Here is a 14,761-nt window from a genome sequence, read left to right on the forward strand (position 1 = left end):
CTCTTGACGGTCTCGATCTTCCTGCTGGCGCTTTTTCCTCCGGAAAATCGAGTTTTGTCTGTTCCGCGCCCGTTTGTATCGTGCCTCGTTCGCCCTCGTGCGGTGTTGCAGCAATCTCGCCCATGCTGCATTCTTCTCCTCAACTAACTGCTCACATTCGTCGTCATACCAGTCGTTTCTCTGATCCGGATCCACCGTGCCTAGTGCAGCGGTTGCGGTGCTTCCAATGGCGGATCGAATATCTCTCCAGCCATCTTCAAGAGATGCTGCGCCTAGCTGCTCTTCCGTTGGGAGTGCCACTTCCAGCTGCTGCGCGTAGTCTTGGGCTAGTCTACCGTCTTGTAGCCGCCCAATGTTAATCCGCGGCGGACGACTCCGACGCGTGTTGATCACCGTCGAGAGTTTTGAGCGCAGACATACTGCGACGAGGTAGTGGTCGGATTCAATATTCGCACTGCGGTAAGTGCGTACGTTCGTGATGTCGGAGAAGAATTTACCGTCGATTAGAACGTGGTCGATTTGGTTTTCCGTTACTTGATTAGGTGATTTCCATGTGGCCTTGTGGATATTCTTACGGGGAAGAAAGTGCTTCGGACTACCATTCCGCGGGAGGCTGCAAAGTTTATGCATCGTTGGCCGTTGTCGTTCGATACGGTATGCAGACTATCCGGTCCGATGACCGGTCTATACATTTCCTCCCTTCCTACCTGAGCGTTCATGTCACCGATGACGATTTTGACGTCCCGCAGTGGGCATCCATCGTATGTCTGCTCCAGCTGCGCATAGAACGCTTCTTTCTCGTCGTCGGGTCTCCATTCATGTGGGCAGTGTACGTTGATGATGCTATAGTTGAAGAAACGGTCTTTTATCCTTAGCTTGCACATCCTTGCATTGATTGGCCGCCACCCAATCACGCGTAGGCGCATCTTTACCAGCACTATGAAGCCGGTTCCCAGCTCGTTGGTGGTGCCACAGCTTTGGTAGAAGGTAGCCGCTCGATGCCCGCTTTTCCACACCTTCTGTCCTGTCCAGCAGATTTCCTGCAGCGCTACTACATCGAAGTTGCGGGGATGTAATTCATCGTAGTTTATCCTATCGCAACAAGCGAAGCCTAGCGACTTGCAGTTCAATGTTCCAAGCTTCCAATCGTGATCCTTTATTCGTCGCCTAGGTCGTTGCCGATTGTATCGAGTCGTATTATCTTCTATGTCGTTCGTAATAGTTATTTTTAAAGGCGGCTTATTGGGCCTGCGCAAACCTCCTGTCTCGTCGGAGGGCCGTCGTGTCAGGGCTGTTTAGCGTCCCACCTAACACCAGGACTTGGGCTTGTGCGCTTTGAGCGGCACACGGTCGCTTTGGCGGAGCCTACTTGCGGATACATGCAGCTTTTTATAGAGGTTTAACAGGGCCCACTGACAAACCCCACCACATCCTAGGCAGGCGCCACAACTCGCAGATGGCCTGGGGAGGGATCGTCAAGCCCTTGGACATAGTCCCTGCTGCCCTGTTATTATATGAATTATATGCAGTCCATCTAATGTTATATTTTTTACAGTTTTGAAAGTTAATCCATTTCTGATATATATTGCAAGACCACCAGATGATGTATCACGGCAAGCGAAGACAGATTTCTAGTTAGGAATTTTGAATAAGGGACATTTAACAGATTTCAACCACGTTTCACAAACAACAAAAACATCTATAGGGACTTTTATACAATAATTACTTTTTTTACAAATTACTTCAAAAGTAATCGAAAAATTCATCTGGAAATACCTTCAATATTTTCTATAGAAATCCTTCCGAAAATTCCTTTAGGATTGCCTATTTCATTCTTTAATACAATCTACATGAATTTTGTATAGTTTTACTAAAAAAAACTGAAGTTCCGAACGAATTTCTGGATGAATTAACGAAGACCTTTAAAAAGAATTTTCCGAAGGAGTCCCTGGAGGAAATTCAAAAGGAAATAATGGAGAAATTTCCTAAATTATTCCTGGAATGGAAAACAATGCTGAAGGATATTTAAAAGACATTTTCGAAGAGAGAGAGAAATTTCAGAATAAATTCTCAAAGAAATCTCCAGAGAACATTCTGAAAGATTTTCGGATAGATTTGGCCAAGGAATTCTTACAGGAAATTACGATGGAACTTTCAATAGAATTTCCGGAGAAATACCGATTGGATTTTGCAAAAAAAAAACTCCTAGAATTTCTTCTAAAATACGGAATTTTCTCCAGGGCTAATCAAAATTCTAAGAAAATCAGTTTTTTCTCAGGACAATTTTGGCCTATATAATTAAATTTCCGAGAATTTAATTGGTGGGTCATGTTCCCCATCGTGCCCCAGCTTAACTCCACCAGTGGACAGGATTTCCCGTCGAATAGGAATGGGAAACCTGTTGCGAGTAAATCGATTAAGGATAAGTGCCATTAAAATGAGTGAAATTTTTGCGCACATTCATACATACATATTACATACACACATACCCGCGCACACAGACATCGCCTAACTTCATCGAGCTGATTCGATTTGTATATTTGTATATATAACAATATGGGTCTCCAGGCCTCCTATAAAAAGTTTGTTTTTGGGCGAACATATACGAACTTTACGTATAATTAGTATACGAAAGGCAAAAACATCATTGTAGGGGAACTGCTCCGTTTTCCATCTCACTGAACATGTATTCATACCATCGCGCAACAAAGAAATACGGCACCAATTTCGTCGCTTCTTTTTGCTAACATGCGTGCCAATGCTGCAAAAAAATCACCAAAATAAGAAACAAATCAAATACCTTTTCATTGCTTTGTTTTTCTTGGGATGAATATTGGAGCAATGAGAAGAAATCCACGAGCAGTAGCCCTATAACCAATTCATCTCATACTGAAGGTTAAAAGAAAAACATAATTTATTTAGCTTCTTTTTCCGAGCATTCATACTAAAATCCAGAAGAAAAACCATCAAAAACAAAAAAAAATCTTTGTCAGTCTCCCTGCACACAAGCCGCACGTGCGTCTTCCTCGATTGTACACAGCTAGCGAGTGAGCGGTCTTCCCGGTGCTAACGTCCTCTTCCAGATTCTCTACCAAATTTACATCATTTTTACTTTGTATACAGAGGACATATCCAGCCCACTATATGTAACGGGCTTCGTGGCCATATGGCTACCGCTTTTGCCTCACACGCAGGAGGTCATGTGTTCAATCCCAGGCCCGTTCCATTCCTCCTACTTTGTATCTTTTCATATATTTCTCATGTTCTAGCAATCGCTAGAACTGGAAATGGACTTTCATACCGATTCCATCTTCTATCCCTATACCTACAACTTGATTAGTTCTAGCAGGTAACTGTTAGAATTCGAAGTGAGCAAAAAAGATAATGTTGGCATCCAATTTAGAATACACACCACCCTTTCATTACTATCACATTGGCAACCCGTTAACCAAGACGAAAATCTACCATAAAACCTAACCCCAAAAATTCCAATAAAATTCCGCATGAACTCGTGGCGAATGCAGAGGTGTTCTCGGCTTGCAGTGGGCGAGTGATTGCATCATCAATTCCTTCCCATCTCCGATGACCGTGAGGACGTGGCCAGCGCTGTTATCTACCATCTAAAATACTAGAGCTCTCGGACTGTGTGTGTGCACATTGAGGTTGGAGACGATGTGCTTCAGTAAAGGTGTGGGGCAAAGTCCTCTAAGTCTGTATTAGTCGAAAAAATAATGTAAACATTGCCACCCACAGTGGGCGGGCGGATTGAAACGTCACGTCTGTGATTAAAAATGTACGGAGTATACCAGACTTGACGTCACATTCGGTCGCCTTCGGCCATCTTCGACAATGCAGCTGAGAGTTACTCTCTCAAAAGAGAGAATTTTCGTTGAACAAATACTACTTTAGGGTTTGGCCCACACCTGTAGTTGAACTAGACTAGCGTCCCCGCTGCCCACATCGCTTCTGAAATTTATATGAAGGTTTCGAAAAACCATTGATTTGAAAAAATGACCAAGACGTCCATAGACACATTATTGATTATTCGAACTCGAAAGTCGATTTATTTTAGTATTTTTTTTTATTTGCCTGCCATTTTAGATGTGATAGACATAGATGAAATGCCTTAATAATGTTAAAAAATCACTCAGAAACGGACATATTAATCTAACCAATAACGATGCTGTTTGTAATACTCTCGCATTTCCAAGCACCGCCTGATGTGGAAAACCACATTTTCCATCAGCAACACACCCGAAGCAATTACCATCCCACCTGCCAAAACCCATAACAGACACACAATGTCCGAGAAATACACTCGCTCGTATTCGTAATCGGTCTTCATACAGTGTAGCTTTTCGGCACGGAACTTTCTACTGTAGTAATCAGAAACTCCGATCTCGCGGAACCTTTGTAGAGAGACTCGGAATAACTCCTTCAGTGGGCTTCCCTTAATGATAGGGATGTGAAGCGGACGGAAAGGGTAGAGAATAATTTCCTGCAGTTCGCAAATCTGCTGCATATCGAAGGTATCTGCAATGAATCGGATTCATTGAGTTTTGTAAAAAAAAATCTGTCTACAAAAACGTAACCTGCAATGAGCGTATATCCATATGAGGAATCACAATGAAAGGCATATCCTCCTTGTTTCACCAATTCAATTCCGGTAGACACATTAACGAATCCTTGTTTGTTCGGAAGAACCTTACGCTCGTACAGCTCCAACGCAATAGTGATGTTCGTTCTCTGAAATAAATAGGAATGATGTACACATGTTCTTCAATTATGGGATTCGCAGAACTACATTGAAATAGTCGCGATTGTAGGCCAGGTCTTCTATCGAGTACTTCAGATTGCTAGCCAATAATTGTTCCAATGTACGAATGGTTTTCGGAGGCAAAACCAAGAGATAACCAATAATGAATGTTGCGTAAAATTGGTAAATTAGAAAGGAAAAAATAACGACAATCAAAAGTGTTATTCGCGTTGAGCTTTGAATTGCCACGCCAGAGTATCCTTGCTGACAGATGTACCCGAACACGGTCAACAGAAATTGAAAGTTTCCCATGGAATTGATACCGCGTTCTGCAAAATACGTTGCCAACAACAGTAAACCGCTAATAATTAGGACGAGCAGGACAGCAATCCATACGACGTCCTCAAATGGGAGTAAAAATATGTTCTGTGCTTGATTCTTCTTAGGATGGCGGAAAATTGTCACAAATTTCCCATCACTTATTGGAATCGTGAAGTCGAAAGCATCCACGCGTTCTGGTGTTAGGGCCAGTGGAGTTACGGCAAAGTCCACCAGTTTTTGTTGCAATTGACCAATGATACCTTTGGAGCTGTTGGTTTTCAACACGTCGTATGACCAAGACTTGACAAAGATTAGCTTGCATCTGAAATTAGAATATGTTTTATTTAATTCCATAATATATTCAAGCTGCTAGCTGTACTTGAAATTGAGATGCTTGCTCAAAAGCATAGTCAAACGATAACCGAGGCGATCCACGGAATACTTCCTTGGAGGAATGAAACTTTGAAAGTGTTCCATGTACGGGACTTTCTTTGCAATTTGCTGAGTCTGGCGATATGAGATGTAATTAGAATGTAAATAAAAAACTTAGCTACTTTTACTAATAACACACAGTGATGGCAACATGCAGTTCAACGCCGTCTAAATCCTTGCGATAGTTGTATGCGTTGTTTGTTCTATTCCAAAATGTTACTCGACCACTATCCACTAGTCCTACCATGCTTAAATGAATGGCACCTCCTCTATTTCGAACTGTACCATACACATCACAAATATCGGCAGTTTGATTATCCCTCTTGGATATCATGGTAACGTGGGAGTCAATGTTCAGATTTAAAGTGCTCACTAAATTTGTTGATCTTTTTTTCTCAGTGCCATCATCAAATAACAACCATCTATAGGACGAATTAAAATACGACTGGCAGGAACAAAAATCTAAAAGGCTATCGATTGTAGGACACTTTAAATCGGCAATAACGGCGAAGTGGTAATGCGCCGTAAACATGATTCGGCGATGATCGGAGTAGAAAAACCTCGACGGTATTTCGATGCTTTGAAGCGATGCCAACGATTTTGCCGATGGCCAAAAACTGGAAATGATATCCGATTGATCACAGTAGAAAAAAATCACACCATTCACTTTCTCTCTGCTTATAAACTCGGTGATCAGATTCTGGGAACTAGTACAGTAGCCCATATGCCCCAATAGAACTAATATGTAAAATCTTATCATCATTTTGAATGCTGAACTTTGACTGTTCAGGAGATCCATATTGTAGCAGAATTTTAAACATACAAAATTTCAACTTAATATTTGTACACCATCTATCAATCTGTAATAAGCAATGTGGATCTCTTGAATTATGTGTAATTGAATACTCGGAAATAATCAATATGCCATACTACGTTGGAATGTGATTACTATAGGTACAAGGTCCCAGGGTACAAGTTGCATAATGCATCTCGTATTTATTGTCACTATAAGCCGTACACGATGATGAGGGTATTTTAAACTACTATCGTATCTTGGATAATCTTATACAAATACCTCTGGTGTTCATATTAAAGAGAAATGGAGGATATTTAAAAAAAAACATTTTAGTTCACCGAGTAGTGATGCTGCCTTACTCGTATTTAGTCATAAGATAAGTACTTCGACCTTTATGTGCCTAAACAAAACTGGCGGAGTTAAGCTGGAGCAGCTCGGAAGCCTTCTTTCAAAATACTCGGAAGCCTCCTTTCATGAGGTTCGGAAGCCTCCTTTCAAGAGGCTTGGAAGCCTTCTTTCAAGGTGCTCGGAAGTCTCCTTTAAAGAGGCTAAGAAGCCCCCTTTAAAGAGGCTCGGAAGCCTCCTTTCAAGAGGTTCGGAAGTCTCCTTTCAAGAGGATCAGCAGCCTCCTTTCAAAAGGCTCGGAAGCCTTCTTTAAAGTGGCTTGGAAGCCTCCTTTAAAATGGCTCGGAAGCCTCCTGTCAAAAGGCTCGGAAGCCTCCTTTCAAGAGGCTCGGAACCCTTATTGCAAGAGGCTCGGAAGCCTCCTTTCAAGATGCTCGGAAGCCTCCTTTCAAAAGGTTCGGAAGCCTCCTTTCAATATGCTCGGAAGCCTCGTCTCAAGAGGCTTGGAAGCCTCCCCTCAAGGTGCTCGGAAGTCTCCTTTCAAGAGGCTAGGAAGTTTCCTTTAAAGAGGCTCGGAAGCCTCCTTTCAAGAGGCTTGGAAGCCATCTTACAATAGGCTCGGAAGCCTTGTTTCAAAATGCTCGGAAGCCTCCTTTCATGAGGTTCGGAAGCCTCCTTTCAAGAGGCTTGGAAGCCTTCTTTCAAGGTGCTCGGAAGCCTCCTGTCAAGAGGCTAAGAAGCCCCCTTTAAAGAGGCTCGGAACCCCCTTTCCAAAGGTTCGGAAATCTCCTTTCAAGATGATCGGAAGCCTCCTGTCAAGAGGCTTGGAAGCCTCCTTTCAAGAGGCTCGGAAGCCTCCTTTCAATAGGCTCGGAAGCCTTCTTTCAAGATGCTCGGAAGCCTCCTTTCAGATGCTCGGAAGCCTCCTTTCAAAAGGTTCGGAAGCCTCCTTTTAAGAAGCTTAGAAGCCTCCTTTCAAAATGCTCGGAAGCCTCCTCTCAAGAGGTTCGGAAGCCTCCTTTCAAGATGCTTGGAAGACTCCTTTCAAGAGGTTCGGAAGCCTTCTTTCTAGAGGCTTGGAAGCCTCCGCTCAAGGTGCTCGGAAGTCTCCTTTCAAGAGGCTAGGAAGCCCCCTTCAAAGAGGCTCGGAAGCCTGCTTTCAAGAGATTCGGAAGCCTCCTTTCAAGAAACTCGGAAGCCTCTTTTCAAGAGGCTCGGAAGCCTCCTTTCAAGAAGCTCGGAAGCCTCCTTTCAAGAGGCTTGGAAGCCTCCTTTCAAGAGGCTTGGAAGCCTCCTTTCAATAGGCTCGGAAGCCTTCTTTCAAAATGCTCGGAAGCCTCCTTTCATGAGGTTCGGAAGTATCCTTTCAAGAGGCTTGGAAGCCTTCTTTCAAGGTGCTCGGAAGCCTCCTATCAAGAGGCTAAGAAGCCCCCTGTAAAAGGCTCGGAAGCCTCTTTTCAAGAGGTTCGGAAGTCTCGTTTCAAAATAATCGGAAGCCTCCTTTCAAAAGACTCGGAAGTGGCTTGGAAGCCTCCTTTAAAGTTGCTCGGAAGCTTCATGTAAAGAGGTTAGGAAGCCTCCTTCCTATAGGTTCGGAATCCTCTTTTCAAGAGGTTCGAAAACCTCCATTCATAAGGTTCGGCAGTCTCCTTTCAAGATGCTCGGAAGCCTCCTTTCAAGAGGCTCGGAAGCCTTCTAGCAAGAGGTTTGGAAGCCTCCTTGCAAGATGCTTGGAAGCCTCCTTTCATGAGGTTCGGAAGTATCCTTTCAAGAGGCTTGGAAGCCTTCTTCCAAGGTGCTCGGAAGCCTCCTATCAAGAGGCTAAGAAGCCCCCTGTAAAAAGGCTAAGAAGCCTCCTTTCATAAGGTTCGGCAGTCTCCTTTCAAGAGGTTCGGAAGCCTCTTTTCAAGAGGCTCGGAAGCATCCTTTCAAGAGGTTCAGAAGCCTCCTTTCCAGATTCTCGGAAGCCTCATTTCTAGAGGTTCGGAAGCCTGCTTTCAAGAAGTTTGGAAGCCTTGGAAGTTTGAAGGTTCGGCAGCCATCTTGCAAGACGTTCGGAAGCCTCCTTTCAAGACGTTCGGAAGCCTCGTTTCAAACGGCTCCTAAGGCTCCTTTCAAGAGGCTCGGAAGGTTCCTTTAAAATGGCTCGGAAGCCTCCTTTAACGTGGCTCGAAAGCATCTCTCCAAGATGATCGGAAGCCTCCTTTCAAAATCTCGGAAACCTCATTTAAAGAGGCTCGAAATTATTTCAATATGCTTGGAAGCCTCTTTCAAGAGACTTGGAAGCCTCCTTTCAATAGGTTCGGAAGCCTCATTTCAAGATTCTCGGAGGCCTCCTTTCAAGATGCTCGGAAGCCTCCTTTCTAGAGGCTCGGAAGCCTGCTTTCAAGAAGTTCGGAAGCCTCCTTTAAGAGACTCGGAAGCCTCTTTTCAAGGGACTTGGAAGCCTCTTTTCAAGGGACTTGGAAGCCTCCTTTCAAGAGGTTCGGCAGCCTCCTTTCAGGAGGTTCGGAAGCCTCCTTTTAAGAGGATTGGAAGCCTCGTTTCAAAAGGCTCGGAAGCCTCCTTTCAATAGGCTCGGAAGCCTTCTTTCAAGATGATCGGAAGCCTCCTTTCCGATGCTCGGAAGCCTCCTTTCAAAAGGTTCGGAAGCCTCCTCTTAAGAAGCTTAGAATCCTCCTTTCAAGATGCTCGGAAGCCTCCTTGCAAGAGGTTCGGAAGCCTTCTTTCAAGAGGCTTGGAAGCCTCCTTGCAAGAGGTTCGGAAGCCTTCTTTCAAGAGGCTTGGAAGCCTCCGCTCAAGGTGCTCGGAAGTCTCCTTTCATGAGGCTAGGAAGCCCCCTTTAAAGAGGCTCGGAAGCCTGCTTTCAAGAGATTCGGAAGCCTCCTTTCAAGAGATTTGGAAGCCTCTTTTCAAGAGGCTCTGAAGCCTCTTTCCAAGAGGTTCGGAAACCTCCTTTCAATAGGCTCGGAAGCCTTCTTTAAAAATGCTCGGAAGCCTCCTTTCATGAGGTTCGGAAGCATTCTTTCAAGAGGCTTGGAAGCCTTCTTTCAAGGTGCTCGGAAGCCTCCTATCAAGAGGCTAAGAAGCCCCCTGTAAAAGGCTCGGAAGCCTCTTTTCAAAAGGTTCGGAAGTCTCGTTTCAAAATGATCGGAAGCCTCCTTTCAAAAGACTCGGAAGCCTTCTTAAAAGTGGCTTGGAAGCCTCCTTTAAAGTGGCTCGGAAGCCTCCTGTAAAGAGGCTTGGAAGCCTCCTTCCTAGAGGCTCGAAATCCTCTTTTCAAGAGGTTCGGAAGCCTCCTTTCATAAGGTTCGGCAGTCTCCTTTCAAGAGGTTTGGAAGCCTCCTTTCAAGAGGCTCGGAAGCCTCCTTGCAAGAGGTTTGGAAGCCTCCTTTCAAGATGCTTGGAAGCCTCCTTTCATGAGGTTCGGAAGCATCCTTTCAAGAGGCTTGGAAGCCTTCTTTCAAGGTGCTCGGAAGCCTCCTATCAAGAGGCTAAGAAGCCCCCTGTAAAAGGCTCGGAAGCCTCCTTTCAAGAGATTCGGAAGTCTCCATTCAAAAGGTTCGGAAGCCTCTTTTCAAGAGGCTCGGAAGCATCCTTTCAAGAGGTTCGGAAGCCTCCTTTTCAGATTCTCGGAAGCCTCATTTCTAGAGGTTCGGAAGCCTGCTTTCAAGAAGTTTGGAAGCCTTGGAAGTTTGAAGGTTCGGCAGCCTTCTTTCAAGACGTTCGGAAGCCTCCTTTCAAGACGTTCGGAAGCCTCGTTTCAAAAGGCTCCTAAGCCTCCTTTGAAGAGGCTCGGAAGGTTCCTTTAAAATGGCTCGGAAGCCTCCTTTAACGTGGCTCAAAAGCATCTCTCCAAGATGATCGGAAGCCTCCTTTCTAAATCTCGGAAACCTTATTTAAAGAGGCTCGAAATCATTTCAATATGCTTGGAAGCCTCTTTCAAGAGACTTGGAAGCCTTCTTTCAATAGGTTCGGAAGCCTCTTTTCAAGTTTCTCGGAGGCCTCCTTTCAAGATGCTCAGAAGCCTCCTTTCTAGAGGCTCGGAAGCCTCCTTTCAAGAGGTTCGGCAGCCTCCTTTCAGGAGGTTCGGAAGCCTCCTTTTAAGAGGATTGGAAGCCTCGTTTCAAAAGGCTCGGAAGCCTCCTTTCAAGAGGCTCAGAAGACTCCTTTCAAGTTCCAGCTGGAGTTACTTCGGACATTTATCAAAGAACGAAATAGAAAATTTGAATGAAATTTTCGGAAGTGTTTCTAACGGGAGTATCAAAGGAATTCCAGATGAAATTTTCGAAGGAAATCTAAGTAATTTCCGAATTCCTAAAATAATTTCTAAATGAATTTCTGAAGAGATTCCCCAAAGAATTTCTAAAGGTCTCGAGGAATTTCTAATCAAATTTCCGGAGGAGTGTCCGAAGGAATTCCTAAAGAAGCTTTCGATAGAATTCATGGATGAACTTTTCACTAACTACCCAAAAAGTTCTTGTTATAATCTACACGAGCTTGAAATTCGTTGGGCGTATTTAAAAGCGTCAGTTTTTAAGGAATCGTCGGGTAAGTACGTAACAATGTTTTTAATATTGAGACCGGTTAGAGCGCAACAGAAAACAGATTAATTTGGAAATTTGGACGGATTGAATACTATACTTTGTAATGTTGTTGTGTATATTATAACATTTCCTAAAATACACTTGATGCAATTTTCAAGCAATGAGATTGCATGTTAAGAGAGATGATGGAGTCCCAAGTACATTTTATTATATGAAGTTGTCTAATGCTTTTGCCCTATCTTAAACATTTAATTATTTCGTCATATGAATTTTTAAGACGTGTTCGAACTATTCATTTACTAGTTATCCTATTTTATATGAGGCCCCGCTCACGAAAAGTTACTCATTACCTAAGCCCTCAGCCGATGTCAGAATATTGTAGAGTATTAATGATGCCATCAACTCACCTCCATATAGATGAATCTATTTGAATTTATATCAAATTTTACAGTTTTCATGAGTCTCTCATAATTTTTATTTCATGTATTGAGCATTCTGCGAATAATTTATATAGGTGATCGATTTCATAATAACAATTTATGTCACATCTTATTATTACAAATTAATTTCACATCTTATTAGTTTTATATACTTCCGGCTTTTTCATTAAAAAAATAGTATGTTTTTACAGATCGGTTTTGTTTGTGAAGTATCGGGCCTCACTCCGAGACTCACAATAAAATTAATTATATGCACACCTTGCAAAAAAGGTGGATTTTAGGTTAAGATTTGATATGTTACATCTCCTTAAAAATAATGCAAGACGATAAAAGAATAATTGTGTAGGGCGTGGAGGCAAAAAGGTGTTATAGTACCTACCCAATGCTAATTTTTTTAAATATTCACTGATATGCGGTACTGCCTATTAGTTATATTTATTATTTTATGAAATAAGCGTGATTGATATTTTGTTACTAATAACCCTGGATATTATTTCCTCCAATAATCCATCTAAGAATTTAGCAAAGGTTTATGCTAGGCTTTTTAATTGTTTTTGAATGCAACAACAACTTCCATATTCGGGTGGCAAACCGGTAATATATTAATCTTATTTGCACACATTGAATTTATTTTATAATGTTCGAGGGTTCCAGCCGTACTTCCTGCATCTGAACAGTAAGATAATTCTGAATCTTTGGAAGATCAAATTTCACATCTAGGAAATTAACTACCGCAGATACGAACCAAACGAGAATCTTCACAGTCCCCAAAATGGCTACAGTTGGGCATTGCAGCCACAGTTTCGATGGAAGTAAAGGAGGATGAGAAATTACTTCGATGTCTGATTGGATATACTTGCTACGCCCTGTTCGAACCTGGAGCTATTGAAGAACTAAACTGGTGAGCACGTTCCGATTATTTACTTTAACTTCTTCAATCGCTATATAAAATTTAAAAAAAATCCTGAAATTGATCACTAAATACGTACAGGGCATCGTTTGCTTCTATTGCCGCGGATATTGTGGGAGTCCCAGGTATCCGGTTCAAGCTTTAGCTAGCAACGGTGGCTCTTCTCGACCTTCTATTCCCTGAGTAGCTAGTACGAATAAGGGCGTCCTTGTGAAGTTTTGCTGTACCTGTTATGAACAACTAGTACATCCCATTCCCTACACTCACTTAAGAAACTTGCCTTGCTTCAGAAGTGAATCCTTTTTGTAGTACTAGTCTTCGTAACAAAAAGGGCACCATTACGGAGCATGAGATCTGATCAAATTATTCGTAGTACTACTTGACCAACACCCCCAGCCGGGTGAGGGGTAGAGGATGGCTAACACACACACAATTCATGGATGAACTTTTCACTTACTCATAGGTCTTATACACCCCGAGTGGTGGAAAAGGCTTAACCTTAACCTGTTGCCAAGTTAGATTTTGGTCGACTTCTTTTATTCTACTTTGTTCTGCAAACTCATATGTGAATATTATGTGGAAGATTGTGATTTGAAAAATGTATTGGAGTTAACCGCTTTTCTTCTATAGGACTCGAACCCACGACCCTCAGTACGCTAGACTGGTGCTTTTATCCAACTAAGCTACAATTACGAAGAACCTCCGTCGGCCTTCGCAACTTAGCGGTTACTGAATGAGACCGAGATTCCCAAATCGGATGCGTAGTCGAAGCACTCACAATCCATTTTCCCAAACCAACACTTTCACATTTAGAGTGAGCATGAGTATTTATATTGTCAGGCGGCTACACACATTCTTCATCATCAATTATACTGATCAAGTAGAGGTTGTGTGTGCTATTTACCAGTCGGTCGTCAAGCTCAAACCCGACTACATTGCGTAGGCAAGAGCACGCAACTCAAGTGTAGTTCAATCAAAGTTAAATTGGCTATTTTTCGGCAATTAGACCCCGACTTGGAGATTAATTTACTATGTTATGAAAACTATCTGAATATGTTCATTATGTGGAAGATTTTGATTCGAAGAATGTATTGGAGGTAACCACTTTCCTTCGATGGGACTCGAACCCAAGACCCTCATTACGCTGGTTGGTTAGTTAGTTATTAGCATCAGACTATAGCGTAATACAGAAAAATCCTCCAAAGGCAGGTTCATTGACGTAACTAAGGGCTATAGCCCTTTCATCTATTTTCTTTTCTCATCTATTTCTCTATTTTGAGCTTCTTTTGAAAAATTTCCGAACATTTTACCACCTCATTAAGCTATCTTAGTGGTAATGTGATGAATACGGTTCAACCACCTACGTCAATTGCGGAACAACCACACTCATCCATATTCTCTTTTCTCAAGCACGTGCTTTCTGTTGTAGACCACAGTATCGAAGTGTGTTTACCAGCCGATGACTACCAACGACTCAAATTGATAGTGTATGACTATTGCCTCTAAGTGTAGTAGCGTTCGGCTTGGTCCCGCACACTCCATGGATTCTGAAGGAAATCCTTCAATGATTTCGATGAAAATCCTTTAGTTATTCCGGCGAGAATCTCCAGAGATTCAACGGGAATCCTTCAAGCACACCGAAAGGAACCTCCAAAGATTCTGAAGGCAATCCATCAGTGATCCAATTCATATTCCATGTAGTCCGAACCTTCATCCTCCTTGGATGTCGACGGCAATCCTCCAGGGATTCCGACGGAAATGTTTCAGGGGTTCCAATGAGAATCTTCTAGAGATTCCGGATAAAATTCTCCAGGAATTCCGACGCTAAATGTTCCAGAAGTTCCAATTGGAATGTTCCAGAAATTCAGTCGGAAATCCTCCAGGAATTCCAACGTGAATGTTCAGAGATTTCGTAGGAAATATTCCAGGGATGTAGAAGCAAATCGTCGAAGGATTCCTAGGCAATCTGTCGTGGGATCCGTCGAGGAACTTCGAATTAATCCTGAAGGGATTCGGTAAAGAATTCACCAGCGATTCCGAAGGGAATCCTCCAGGGATGTTGAAGCAATTCTTCGAGGGATTCTGAACTAAATCATCGAGGAATTCCGAAGCAAACTATCTATGTATTCCGAAGCGAATCGTCGAATGATTCCCAAGAAATTCGTCGAGGGATTTTGAATCAAATCGTCAGAGGATTCCGAGGCAAAACGTCGA

The 14,761-nt window shown here is 42.8% G+C and overlaps 2 protein-coding genes across 2 annotated transcripts in view; one reads left to right on the top strand and one right to left on the bottom strand.

Annotated features, from left to right (window-relative positions):
- Nucleotides 1–14,761, top strand: part of LOC134226607 (cytosolic carboxypeptidase 6) — a 100,126-nt gene that overhangs the window by 33,730 nt on the left and 51,635 nt on the right. The window lies entirely within an intron of this gene.
- On the bottom strand, nucleotides 4,163–6,233 carry LOC134227842 (ionotropic receptor 75a-like). Its single transcript, XM_062709526.1, has 5 exons — nucleotides 5,649–6,233; nucleotides 5,457–5,584; nucleotides 4,805–5,399; nucleotides 4,593–4,746; nucleotides 4,163–4,533 (listed from the first exon to the last, which is right to left on the bottom strand). Exons 1-5 carry the CDS (start codon nucleotides 6,231–6,233, stop codon nucleotides 4,163–4,165), a joined length of 1,833 nt encoding a protein of 610 aa, XP_062565510.1.

Source organism: Armigeres subalbatus, chromosome 3, assembly GCF_024139115.2.
Source record: "Armigeres subalbatus isolate Guangzhou_Male chromosome 3, GZ_Asu_2, whole genome shotgun sequence".
NCBI classification, from domain to species: domain Eukaryota; kingdom Metazoa; phylum Arthropoda; class Insecta; order Diptera; family Culicidae; genus Armigeres; species Armigeres subalbatus.